The sequence below is a fragment of the Ammodytes marinus genome (assembly GCF_949987685.1).
Source record: "Ammodytes marinus genome assembly, chromosome: 10".
In the NCBI taxonomy this organism is placed as follows: Eukaryota; Metazoa; Chordata; class Actinopteri; order Uranoscopiformes; family Ammodytidae; genus Ammodytes; species Ammodytes marinus.
Window position 1 is genome coordinate 26,775,889 of NC_137214.1, and position 14,597 is coordinate 26,790,485.

The 14,597-nt window shown below is 43.5% G+C and overlaps 1 protein-coding gene across 1 annotated transcript in view; it reads left to right on the top strand.

The window, feature by feature from the left end:
* tenm1 (teneurin transmembrane protein 1) overlaps window positions 1-14,597 on the top strand; it is a gene marked incomplete at both ends in the record, with an annotated part of 178,892 nt that overhangs the window by 64,906 nt on the left and 99,389 nt on the right. The window contains one exon of the mRNA XM_080036099.1: window positions 4,573-4,746. Coding sequence (XP_079892225.1) covers window positions 4,573-4,746 — 174 coding nt within the window. The remainder of the gene's footprint in view (window positions 1-4,572; window positions 4,747-14,597) is intronic.

Consider the following 14,597-nt stretch of genomic DNA (forward strand, 5'->3'; position numbering starts at 1 on the left):
CACACACACACGCACACACACACACACACAGACACACACATCAGTGCCGTCCTATTACCTCGCGCAGTCATCTCACTGTCACACTGATCAATGATTCATGCGTGCGATGGGGCCTTAGCCAGTTAGCTCACTGGCCAGCCAGTGCCTCTGCCACCATTATAATGACTGTACTAACTCTGAGTGTGCCTCTCTCTAAAGCGCCACAGTAATAGGCATTTTTTTAAAGATTGACGCTGACCAACAGAGAGAGAGAGAAGGAGAGAGAGAGAGATGGATAGACAGATAGAGGAAAAAGAGAATGAGACTCAAGGTTCACGCTGAGCACATGCTGCTCACATAACTGACTGCATGCTGCGTCTGAGTGTGTGTCTCTCTGCGAGTGTGAATGTATGTTTTCTATGTCCACACAGAGGATCAGAAATGTTGATCTAAAAATGACGATGTTGAATGCTGCTCCGAATGTTTATTTAACAACGTCCTTAGTTTGGTTTCACCTGGCTCCATCCAGCGTTAGTTATATCTATTTTAATCAGCTTACCAATCAATATTGCAAAAAAGGCATACAGACAATGAAACACTGAAGTATTTCTGGACAATTTAACAATGCTCCTGCTGCTACTGTATGTGTACGTTGTTACCATCAGTGGAAATTATTTCAGCTTCCCCCCCCCCCCATCATTTTGGAATAGCCGATGGCTCTAAATGCAACAATATGATACTCAACTTTCCTTGTTATGTGAAAAAACAAAGCCAGTTGGTGGCAAAAGTCCGAGCTATAGCAAATTCACAACACTTAGCTTTTGCAATTAGGAACTAAACACTGCGGCACGGTTACTGAATTCATCCAACTTACACTTCGAATGTGACGGCCAACAATTGTTTTAAATGAAACTTAAATAAACAGATTAATGTATTTATTTTTCTCCACATCTTTAGGCCTTGTCTCACAGAGGGCCATGTGTCAAAACATGTGTCATTATCTCTTTAGCTTATTATATATTATTTAATATCATCCTTACATGCTGCATATCCTTGAACAAACTCAATTAGCTATATGCAAAAAAAAAAAAAAAGAGCAATGTGTCACAGTCACAGCAAGCTGGGGGCAGGAGATGAGTGTCCTAGCATTGAATTGCTGTTTTTTTTTCTGAGAATCTGAAAATTGATTTACCTCCGTACAATGCAATGTAACAAGAGCTTGTACGTTCGACCTTTTAACAAAGAAGATATACACTCATGCATATGCAGTTGCTCGTTGGACAAAAACTCAAGGTCCACTCACTAGCTTAAATATATGCAGTATATACACTATACTTGTTTTTAATGTTTACCACAACAATGTATCTCCATTTCTACATGTTCATCTGAAAAAAGCTATTATAGGGACCTTGAATTTGAATTACTTTGTTTCCATGGTCACGGATGTGCCTTTACACTTGTTTATCTCTTGTGGTGTTTACAACAGGAAAGGTTCATGTCCATGCAAGCCTTGGAAGAGCTCAGAGGAAATGTGTGTGATTGTTGGTTGCAGAATTCTATGGAGCTTTTTCACTACATGGTATATGGCCCGACTATAGTCTACTCGCCATTGTTATCGGGTAGCTTTCTGGAGGTTCCTGGCCCTGTCCTTGCCCGTGGCTTGCGTAAGTAGTAAATGTTGTAATACCCGGGACTTGGTCAAGTGAAGAACAACAAACGTGTCCACTGGTCTTTATTGCCTAAATAAATAAAGTATATTGCTGTTAGGACGTCAGCAGGTCCTCAAAAGTACAAGAGCAGAGTGTACAAGAAGCTCTACCACCACCTACTCCTCATTACCATCTCAGGTGTGTGTGTGTGTGTGTGTGTGTGTGTGTGTGTGTGTGTGTGTGTGTGTGTGTGTGTGTGTGTGTGTGTGTTTGCACTCTGTGACTATAGACGCTAAGTGTTCTAGCAAAAGGTCAACAGCCATAAAACAAGAGTGTGAGAGAAACAGAGAGGAAGAGGTTGAGAGAGAGAGAGAAAAAGATAGAGAGATGGGCTGATGAGCAAGAGAAGGAGAAGTATGGTCTGAGGGTCTTTATAGCAGGGATGGAGTGGTGAAGAGGAGAAGACATAAGGACTGTCGCCGCCGAGTCACTGCTGGAGTGGCTAACACTTATAGCTAACGGAGGTGCAGTGTGTTGTGTGTGTGTGTGTGTGTGTGTGTGTGTGTCTGTGTGTGTGTGTGTGTGTGTGTGTGTGTTGGGGGGCGGGGGCACTGAGAACAAGGTGAGAAAGAAAAGCAATTGAGCTGAGAGGAAGTGAGGAGAGAGCGAAGCACCAGAGATTGAACGGTGGAAATGCTAAATGCATCGGTTTGGGAATAACTTGTCATCCTTCGCTGAGCACTCTCACAGACTAATTTATGAAACTATGATAGGTTGTTCCACTCCTCTGCGTAATATAATGCAGAACAAACGGCGGTGATGCATACCACCCTACATCGGTGGTAGCCACAACGCTATAGTTCATATCTAATTCTAACAGAAGAGAGTTGATAACGGGTGGTTGTTTAAAAAAATAAGGAAATCTCTGTAGGGATTGCTTCTTAATCTATCATTGTTAAATGAAATGTTATCCTGACTATCGCAGTTCGTAGTTTGCTGTTAACTTCTCCCTACCTGCCTGTATTTTTCCCCCCAGTTGTCTGATAGACGGAGTGCTTAAAGTCGCAGACAACCAGCGTAGGGATATTGCTGGAAACAAAACCCATGAAATTGACTGTACAAGGCAGACTATTTGATGTACTGTTTGTCATACTTATTTCTTCTTTATTTTCAACATCAGACTGAATCATCAGAACTAATTTCACAGCCATGTGTGTCGATGAGAAAATCCCCCCCAAAAACACTGCAGAAAAAGATAATGGGGAGATATTATTAAATGAGCGACTTGTACCCACACACTGATGTGAAGAGTGTGTGTGTGTGTGTGTGTGTGTGTGTGTGTGTGTGTGTGTGTGTGTGTGTGTGTGTGTGTGTGTGTGTGTGTGTGTGTGTGTGTGTGTGTGTGTGCGCGCGCATGTCCATGTCTGGTCTCGTCACAGGCTGACAGTTCAATTAGTCTGAACTTAATGATGCATGACGTCTCCCTCATGGCCCTGGTAATCGTCAGTGTTCTGCTTTGAAGAGCTCATATTGTGCATGAGCAGATAGCTAAGCCAACAGTGAGCGGCTAGTGCTAGTGAGTGCAAGTTTGAAATGTTTGAATGTATGATTTGCTGATCCCCGCAGATGCCAAATAGTGGAGCCTGGGACTAAAATTTACTTCAACTCTCAGAGCTCATCATAGATTTTGCAGTGTTTTTGAGAGAAAATAGTTTTTTTGCAAACGGGGAAAATGACTGCAAATGGCTTTTGAAACCATCCCCGGTTTTAATTAGGTATTTCTCATCAGCTGGGGATCAAGTGTGGGTGAGTGCGTGTGTGGGCGTGTGCATTCATGCATATACATTACAAAAAGCCCGGTATACATTTGTTCTCGATGTCAGTGTTGCCATACGTACCTGTGCGAACGCTGTTGGTCATACTGTTAATTGTGAAAGATGTGTTTCTCTAAGCAGCCATTTTGTGCCAGCGTTAGCAAAGCGCGTGTCAAGTGCTGTTTTCTGGGGTGTCGGCAATCAGCAGACAGAAGAAGACAGACAGTGAAGATGTTTGATGTCGTTAGAAGTTCCTTACCTTGATCTGCATGCAGAAGCAGCAGCCATCCTCTGACTGCCACCAGCGCATAGTAACTTTGTGATTTGAGTCTTTGCTTTTGTTTGATGTTCCCAATGTGTCAGAGGAGGAAAGAAACCTGCCTTGATTGATTTAGTTTGCGTTGTTCTTTATAGCAGCAAAGGGACATTACCTTTTAAGAATATTGTAACGTAAAACAAGGAAAAACTAAGTTGTTAAAACAGTCTGACATGGATGGAGGCTAATGATTGGTCGGAGCAAGGTAGATGTTTAACGGAACATTTTATCAACAGCCTTGAAACCGATTAATTCATTTCCTTAATGGGCAGGTGTTTGGTGTTTTTTTATTTGTATTTAACAACATGCTGGATTGTTGTCCTGGTAAACAGTTTTATGCGTTTGGGAGGGGGATCCAGTATCCTCCCCTAGCCTTTGTTGTTTAAAAGGCCCATATGGATTGTGAATCGGCAGCAGCTTTCAAAGCATCATTAGTCATGCATAAAAGACTGTGTTAGCGCTTTAATACCAGCCCTGGGCAAAGGCTCTGAAGATCTGCCTTAATTGCCCACCTCTGCCACGTTATGTGTTACCGTGTACATGTGTATGTGGATATACTGTGTGTGTGTGTGTGTGTGTGTGTGTGTGTGTGTGTGTGCGTGCGTGAGAGAGTTTATGTGTGCTCTTTGTGTATTGGATAATTGTCCACTGCCTAGCCAGGCACTAATAAGCACATAAACTGAGTGAGATCTCCAAGATGGGCATTAAAGATGATTCAGACACACACTTCTGCGTGCCATAAATAATGATTTTTTTCTCTCTTTTTTTCCCCTTTCCTTTCCCTTTGTGTGTGTGTGTGTGTGTGTGTGTGTAGCGGTCCACCTGTTAGGTCTGACCTGGCATCTGCGTCACGGTGAGAGCCAGCTGTATGAGAATGGCCTGAGCTCTGCAGACCATCAACAGGACGACCACAGCAAAGCCCGGCCCACCAACTCTGTCCACCTGCTGGACACACTCAACCCGGACAACACACACGCCGGTGACAGGGGTGAGCTGACATACACACACACACACACACACACACACACACACACACACACACACACACACACACACACACACACACACACACACTCTCTCTCTCTCTCTCACCCACACACACACACACACACACACTCTCTCTCTCTCTCTCTCTCTCTCTCTCTCTCACACACACACACACTATCTCTCTGTATCTCTCTCTCCCTCTCTATTAAATACTATAAATATAAGTAATGAACACCCCTAATGTGTTTGGCTTTATTTACTTGAACTGTGTTTGGATGCTTTTATTTGGTATGTCTTTTGAGATTTTACAATCAATAATGCAAGTGTGCAGTAAAACAAGCAGATTGTTTCATAAAGCAAGATTAACAGGCTCATTTCAGGCTTATTTTCTCATGACCAGGAAATTCTGTTTCACATAGGAGATTTAAAGACCTACCTGAGATACTTTGGAAATACTGGACATCTGTCTGTTTGTTACTGGTCCTGTTCAGGAGAGTTTTCAGTGCAGGCTTTAACCTGTGTTACAATCAATTTCAACAGACTTCACCAGAGTTCCCACATGAAAGTTGTTGTGAATGTCACATTTTGACATGGTCTGCCACTTAGGGCTTAATTAGAATCTTAGGTCACATCTTTCTCAGAAGGGGAACTCCTCTGATGGACACATCAAAGTCTGTTATTCTGGTGCGGGGGTAGTTCTACTGCATAAGTGAATACAACGTTGCATAAAGCATTCTGTGGCTCCAGGAGAAGTTGCACAGACTCTGATAAATTGCCTCAAGTGATGTCACACGAGTGAACATCTGCTGGAACTGAACATTGTGAAAATGAAAAGGAGATATATTTTAACTGTATATCTTGGGGGGGTGAGGAGTTGGAAGTAAGTGAGCTTACCAGACCACTCCTCATCTGCACCTTTGGCTAGCAGCTCCAGGCTGTATTAGACAGCAGTAAAGCAAGAGAAATGTGGGAAATAAAAAAAAGACAGTATCTCTGGGTTCTGCAACATCGAGTAGCATGGTTTTGTTTTTAAATTGTCCGCTGTGCAGCCTGACAGTGTTAGTGAAGTGCAATGCAAAATGTGATGAAGCAACTGCACTGACTTGTATGTGTTTGCAACTGCACTGCAATAGACCCCAACCTTTTAGCCTCATTGCAGATGGGCTGCTACAGCCAACATTTTTCAACATTTATTTTTCAATGTCTCCTTAAAAAAGTTATAGTAACAGACTAGGAGCAATACAAATACAACAGGGGCAGACAGCCGGTTAGTTTTTAAATCCATCCATCTTATAGAAGCTGTTATGACACTCATCAATCACAATTCAACTGATTACTATAATACCTTATTTACTTTCTAAAAATGATCTCACCGCTGATCAACGGACATGCTGCCAAAAGTATTTTTTTTGCTTTGCTTATGAGCGTGGTTTTGTTTATTCCTGCTGTAATATTTTCCCCCTCCAGATTGTGTACTAAATATGAACTGCTTTGTAGCCGTGAACGGTGGCTCGGATTTTCCTCACGGTGAAATGATGTGATTAGCACTAGCATGTCAAAGTTCTGCTTTCCTAAGTCGTGAAATAAACCAAACGTGACATAGTCCGCATTAGCTACGGGTAGGCTTTATAAAACAGGCTTTCCAAAATAAGATTGCTTTTTATGAATCACTTTTATTAAACACCTCTGGGTCAACTCTACACACATACACTTTAAAGTTCAACTCAGACACCCACATGATGATGAAGGTCACATACTGTTCTAATTTCTTACTTTTTAGTTAGTTATTTTAGAACTTTTAGAATATCCATCTCATAACTCATCTCCTGTTTGTTTTCTGTTTCAACACACACTCTCATAGGTGGATTCAAAGATTTTGGACAATGCTTGTTATCCAAATCGTTTTTTTGTCAATTTCAGTGAATATCTCCTCACAATCCACTATGTCCTTAATGTGTGTGCGCTGAGACAAATCCAGTGTTAATGCACTTCCTAGGCTCTGTAAACTGGTAAATTAACAAAGGGTATGGAGTGATTTTGAAGATAGGCACTCTACAGAATCACTGACTCCACTTGTAATGCTATACAATCCTGCCATCACGCTCAAACACTTTTGCAACATGATTTAATGGACGCACATTCATTAACTTAGGAGCAAAACCAGTAAAACCCTTTTTCAAATGTAAATAGGAACAATTTCCCATGGCTATTATCCGGCACATGCTAAGACTGCCTATAATATCCATTGGCATGAATTCCAATCAGTTTCTGTTGCATTAGGTGTCTGTCTTGCATGCATAACACCTTTGGCTCAATGAATGTTCCAATACGATGGAGAGACATCAGTCCAAGAGATCAGCCTGTGAACTGATTACTCATTTATTAGAAAGGCAAGGTAATTGGTTAATCATGTTCCCTCTTAGCCGCTCCGTGACTGGAATATCCTTCCTCCACTCCGGCCGTTTCTCTCAACTAGCCAGAAGAATTACTGACACCAATTTAACCCCATGACACGGGACATTAATTGTAAGTGTTCCAGGTCACGAAGTCAGCCATAGCAGGCAGGGCACAGCAACCTTCACGCCTATAGACCCACTCTGGATCTGGATATTACACTATAGACGCTGTTTCAAGCCCCTTGTTTCAGCACTTCTAACACAGGGAACGTAACAGAGGCAAACTGCAAGCCGCAGCAATTTTAGCCAACCTGGGACATCCCTAAAGCAAACTATTCTTGATGAATCCTCACATTTGGAAAAGGGATTAACACACTCATCACTATCTAAATCCTCCGATAGAGCGTGCAGGGGTCAGAGCAGAAGAATTCACTTCATCGGGAAGGGTGTTGCGTCACAACAATCTATTGTTTTAAGGCCCCTGTCTTTTGCGTTGTATTGCTTGATGAAAGCTAGGGGGAAATCCTAAATGGGCAAACGCTAAGCCGTCTATTGCAGTCGGGAGGCCCAGATTAATAAAATTGGCACGGTGGAGGTGGTGGCCCCCCCCCCCTCACACACACACACACAGACACACACACACACACACACACACACACACACACACACACACACACATACACAGGCTCAGGGAAGGCCAGAGAGATTAGAGATTAGACTGTAATCCAGTGGTGGCAGATTATCACGCTCATCCCGCTCCCCGTATACCCATCACCTCTCACACCCAGGGACCACACAATCCCCCAGATTACACAGCCAGGGATGGGGTGAGCAGAGGAGGTGGGGAAAGGGAAATTATAAAAAACATCACAACAGGGCGGTGGGGGGAGTGTGGGAGAGAGTGATGGGAGGAGAAGAAGAAGAATGATGGATGGATACCACTCCACTTGATGGATGTCTAAGGTATCCGCCGTAAAAGAGGCACAAGCAAAAAAAATTCAGACATTAAAATACAATTTCACACAAAAGGAACGTATTAGACGTTTTCACGGCTTTTGTCTGCAAAACAAACAAAGTCAGCGGCCATAATTGTGTTTTGTTTTATTTGGGAATAATTTTATACTTGATACGCTGCTATAAACAGAAGTAACAACGTAACCACGGGAGCATAAAGATAGCGCAGTAGACTGATTGGAGGACAGTTATCAGTTTTAGCTTGTTTTTCAAATAAACTGTATGACACGTAGGTAGGGAGAGATGAAAACAAGCTCTGCGAAATGATTGGACGGCAGTAATGACCTTGTGTTCTTTATGTTCATGTATTTTTAGTGTTGTTGTTTTTTTCTGTCAACGTCAATGTCCAAAACATATAGCTCTCTGTTTGAGTTGTTGACTCTATAACGTTGATTAGGATCAGGACCTTGTAGCAGGAGGACTCTAACTCTCTGCTTTACGAAGCAGCTTTTCAACACCTTGCTAAATACTAATTGACGTGGTGTGTCATGTGCGTATGGCTAGTGTCTTGTTGTCAAACGGTGCGTGCTGAGTTTTATGTTCCAGAGATCACCAGTAGCCCCCTTCTTATTCCTCACAACACATAAAAAACCCTCTCTCTAATTAGTGCTACATTAATTGTCACTCACCTCATGATAATCAACCTCGGGCTGTTGTGTTGTGTAATCATCAAAGTAGTGCATGCATCAACACTCCAGTTTTTCCCCTCTCTATTCGTTATATATGAGCATGGGGGACATGCCCACATACACACAAACACACACACACACACACACACACACACACACACACACGCACATGCACGCACACGCACACACACACACACACACACACACACACACACACACACACACACACACACATCCTTAATATGTATCTTAATAAGGACACTCATTGACATAATGCATTCCCTAGCCCCTTACCCCAACACTTACCTTCACAAATAAATGGCTGACCCTAACCCTTAAACCAACGCTAGCATCAACCTAATTCTAACCTCAACCTTTAAACCTAGTATGAACCCTAAAACAAACCTTTGAAGGAGTGAGGACGTGGCAAATTGTTCTCACTTTCCAAAAAATGTCCTCACTCTGATGGTTAAGAGCTTAAATTGGTACTCAAAAAGATGCCTGTACGAGTACACACAACACACAGACATCCCCCTTGTGCGATGAAAGCACATGTGCCCAGAGGAGAAATTGTGCGCCAGTGGATTCCCCCTTCTTAACGAAGTACGTTGAAGTTTTAGAATAATATTTTGCTCAATGCAGAATGTCTGCTATATTAATGATATGAAATGATACAAACCGGCGTACAGTAGAGCGGTATACCGTCTCTCGTTATTATAATGCGAATGTGATGAAATGTGGGGCTTGTGGAATGCCATCTGAGCCCATGCCATGATTGTATAAACTCCTGTATGAAAGGGGGAGTTAGCGGGGAATTGTTTTCACTCTATCTGACGCTGTGGTCGGAAATGGTGTGCAGATGGATGAAATGTGACAGAGACAGAGAGGAGGGCTCTTAAAGAGCACATCAATATTCTAGACTGCGTGCCGAGCGAGCAGAGAGGGAGTGAGTCTGAGCAGTGTGTGTGTGTGTGTGTGTGTGTGTGTGTGTGTGTGTGTGTGTGTGTGTGTGTGTGTGTGTGTGTGTGTGTGTGTGTGTGTGTGTGTGTGTGTGTGTGTGTGTGTGCGTGTGCAGGGAAGTGTGTGCATATTGTATGTGTGTGTTTGCAGTTAGAGGGGAAAAGGGAGATGTGTCTGTGGGAGGGATGAGTGTGTGCTTGTGCATGTGTGCCAAATGCTGATGGACTGGTCCCTGTTACACCGGTCTCATTGATTTTCTCACGCTGGGATACAGTCTCGGGATGTAATAAACACACACACACACACACACACTCACACACACACACAGCCACAAACCCCACACACACAGACACCCCCCCCCCCCACACACACACACAGCCACAAACCCCACACACAGAGACACCCCCCCCCCACACACACTCACACACACTCACACACACGCAGAGAGAGTATAGATCATTTAGTGAACCCCCTGCTTGAACTGCCTCAAGTTGATAAAGCCTATCAGCCGACACATTTCTGTCTGTCTGTTACTCAGCCTGCATTCAAAACTTCTCATCCTAATGCAGCTGAAGACATGAAGACATTAAAGATAATTTCAAAGTGCACTCAGTATTGACTGTGTGGATGTCATGAGTTTTAAGAGCATACGGCTTTGTAGTGCTCATCTGAGAGTAATAGATAATGTCTTGACATCAAAGGCAGAAAATAAGAAATAAAAAAGTAAAATCGTATTTCCTTGGTAAACAGGAGGCTAGAAAAAATATTACTTTTGCCAGAGTTTGGCCTGAAGGGGTTAAAATGGGTTTTTGAGTACTTGCCCTTTACTGGAGTATTTCCATTTATGGATTTAAAAAGTCTTTACTTAACTGAGACCTTCCCACTTGAGACCTGGATAAAGAGCAGAGCGTAAAAAGGAAAGTGTACATGAATTAAACCACCACAATTGTTCAAACCTCAAAAGCAGAGATTGAATCCATGTGAGATCCCATGACCCGTAGTATATAACGGTTCAATTAAAAAACAGCATATTTTTTTTCCATTCAGGTATAGAAGTAGACATTAGAAGTCCTGGCTTTTGAGGGACTAAAAAACGCATGGATTTAGGTCTTGATTAAAATAAATAGGTGTCAGTCACTTTCTGTCCGTTCGAGGGAAGTGACTTCTACATCGATGACTACATGAACCAATCAGGAGCTGCCTTCCACTTTAAGGGACACACGCTAGTTCTGAACACTGGCCCTGATTGGCCCGGTCATATTTTTGTCCCCATTGAGATTGGAGAACTGCCAGAACTGATATGTGGGAAATATGAAACTCGCAAGATCAGACTGGTCTCACCACCATTAGACCAGTCGGTTTTGCTCCTTCAAGGCAGCGACAAAAACTACATTAGTACGCACTTAGTGCAGGGCAATAAAAAAAAAGAAACCCACAAGTGTTCTTGACATGTGTCAATTTCTACAACACGTATTACATGTGTTACAATGTTAAGTGCGCTGGCGGAGTGCTGTGGAGTGAATGAGTTTGTGAACAGTGCGGTCTTGTCAGTCACAGTCATAGCCCCAGGCACATGACGGTAGAAAAGGTGAAGACGGGAGAGTAATGGAAGGGCCTTAAGGCCAAGAGCATTATCTTCTGCCGACTCTGACTGACACTCATTAGGGCTGCACAGTGGAGAGAGGAGGCTGAAAGCTTATTAAGCCCACCGCTCAAAAGGCCCTTAATTGAATCCAAGTAATTATAGAGACCTTGCCCATTGTGATATTTTTATTCGTCCTGCGGCAAACTCAATCTCGCTCGCATTTGGAACACCGTTAATGTTGTCTGCACCAAATGGGTGTGTGGGATCTGCAACGCAGGCCTATACGTTTTAATATCGAATGAGGCATGCTCACACACACACACACACACACACACACACACACACACACACACACACACACACACACACACACACACACACACACACACACACACACACACACACATACACACACTCACACATTTCCGGTCCCCCCAGACATGTCCTGTCTCGAAGACCCCGGCTGCACTTTCAGTTCTGTTCTCTGCTTCATTAGAATCTGAGGGATAATAACATTAATTGCAAAGACAGTTTAGTTCCCTTTGAAAATAGATTACAGGTGTAATTGTTTTACCTGAATAACCCGTAGGCAAGAGAAATTAATTAGACCTTGTGTCCCAAGTCCTAATGTAGCTCATCTCTTTAGTTGGCTTATTGGTGCGCGCACACACACACACACATACACACACACACACACACACACACACACACACACACACACACAACACACATACACACACACACACACGCTAGAAACACAAAACCCTCGGATGGAGACACACAACAGAAGGACGGACATATGGGTAGGCAAACTCACAGTGACTTTCAGAAAGCGGAGGATGAAAATGTTTAGATGTTAAGCTATCTTTAAGAGTTCACGTTTAAAAACGCCATCCTTATCCAGATGTCCCGTGGCATATAGGGACCTTTTCCCATGTTCTAATTCGATAGAAAACATTGCAGTGTGTGTACGCGTGTTACCATATTGTTGGTGAGTGGTGTCAATGGGGGCATTAGCTGTGTTATGTGCAGGCCGTGCCACAATATAATTGGCTGAGGCAGCATCATTATTGTACCTCTACAGTGTGTTTGGTTGGGAGCAGGCCTGCCCACTAACCCTTTATCATTTCCATCAAGGGCACGTTGCGCTTGATGGCAAACATGAATAAAGCCACGCAACACTTTCATCGGCCGTTCCATCACCTTTGAACAGCCATTTCAACGTTTTGAAAATAAACCATAATACGTTTTCTTTTTTTCTTCATCTGCTTCTGCTGCTGCTGCCAACTAATGATGAAAAGCACAAGAGGGAGATTTATGTGATGCCTTTTTTACTTTTCTTTTCACCGATAGCGAGTTTGAATTTCAATGCTTTTTGCACACAAGATAACAAGGTGTGAAGCAGTTGTACCTCCATGCTAGCACATTGGGCTTGTTTTAAAGAGATTTTTATTTTTTTAAAGACTTTATTTTTTTTAAAAGAATGGTCCAAGGTTTTGTGCAGAGAAACACAAGGCTACGGTGTGGGTTGGAACACAATGATTAGCCCCTTTTACACAGAGATTGCGGCATATTGACGGAACAACATCACTCCAATATGCCGGCTTTGCTTGCTTCTGTGTTATTTACACAGAACCAAGCAACGCCGGCCTGCTGGCGCATCAGTAGCCCCTTTTACACAGCGCTCCGGAATGAAAGAGGTGCTTGTAAACAGCGTCAGGTGTGACGTAAACATTTAGCGCCGCGCCGGTCAGCTGCTTTACAACAACAACAATGGCCGGTGAATTGAGAGCAGAAGTGCTGGAGCTTGCAGTAAGAGGGCCGTATTTTACTGTCCCCACGATGTGCCAGTTGATCTCGCTACGCGCTGAGTCCAACATCACTGGGACAGTTAACCAAACTGACTAAATCAATCCGACCGCTTCACCTCTGTGTGTGTGTGTGTGTGTGTGTGTGTGTGTGTGTGTGTGTGTGTGTGTGTGTGTGTGTGTGTGTGTGTGTGTGTGTGTGTGTGTGTGTGTGTGTGTGTGTGACAGGTTGGTTGTGAGCGAGTCTCTTTGTGAGGGCAGCGATCTGCCAATCAGACATACACATACACACAGTGTGTGAAGTCACGTTACTGTAGACAGAAATAAAGTGTGGATATACGCTCAGACTTGGGATAATAATAGCGGCGGCGGAATGTGTTAGCAAAACAGTAGCTCTGTGGCTAACAGCTGAGCCGGAGCCTTCAGTCAGCTGAAGCAGACAGTCTAGCGGGGCGAGCAGACTATTCCCCCGTTACTAGGTCGACCTTCAAGCTGAACAAGAGCCCTCCGCTGCGCGTCGGGCTCCTGCTTCAGCTTGTCGGTCTTTATTTCTAGCAAGTGACCCGTTCGCTATACTTTATCCCTTACTTAGCCTAGCCTAGCTTTCCATTGTACAACTTCTCCTGGGCAGAAATAGACTCATACACTCTGCAAAATGAAGCGCGGGGGTTTGGATTGAGCAACGGACCTTATGATCAGCTAGATTATACACCGTTCCTTTTATTTGGTGATTTTTACGGGACATCAGGCCGCCGTGGTTAATATTAAACACACGTCCTTCAAATGCTAACATGGTCGCATGTTTAGAACGTAGACTATGGAACGTCAAACGCCCCCCTGTTCCGCAACAACAAGCTGGAGCATTTAAACAGAGAGGCGGAACTGATCGTGTCGGGAATCTTACTACCCCCCGAGGTAGTAAAATTCCCGGAACGATCACTCGCACCTTTCTTCCCTCGTTCCGCAACTGTCGCATTTACACAGCAGTGCGGAGGGCCGAAACGCCGGCATATTCCCGGCTTTCACTGGCTGTGTAAAAGGGGCTATTGACAGCAGTGATCTGAGCAGCTGGGTGAGGCCTAGAGGAGCCCCAGTCATCACACCATCCGTCTGCTTTCTACCAGAATGTCTCCATCTCTCCCTCTTTCAACCAAAGCTGCAGCATCGTTCTCCACGGCTGAGAAAGACGGAGAGAAAGAAATAGAGAGAGCGATGGAAAGAGAGAGAGAGAGAGAGAGCAAGAGCAAGAAAAGGTTTTTCTTCTTTTGTCAGCGGCTGTAACTTGACACTGCCGCTAACTGGTCTTAGGACATGGTCCTCTCATATCTTCTCTTCCTGTTTTATTCCCTTCCTTCTTTATTTCCATCCAGTCATTGATTTCTTCCTTTTTTTGAACAAATTCAAAATAATTATAAATTAAAACATTTCATAAAAAACTGTGTTTTTTTTACATAGAAAAA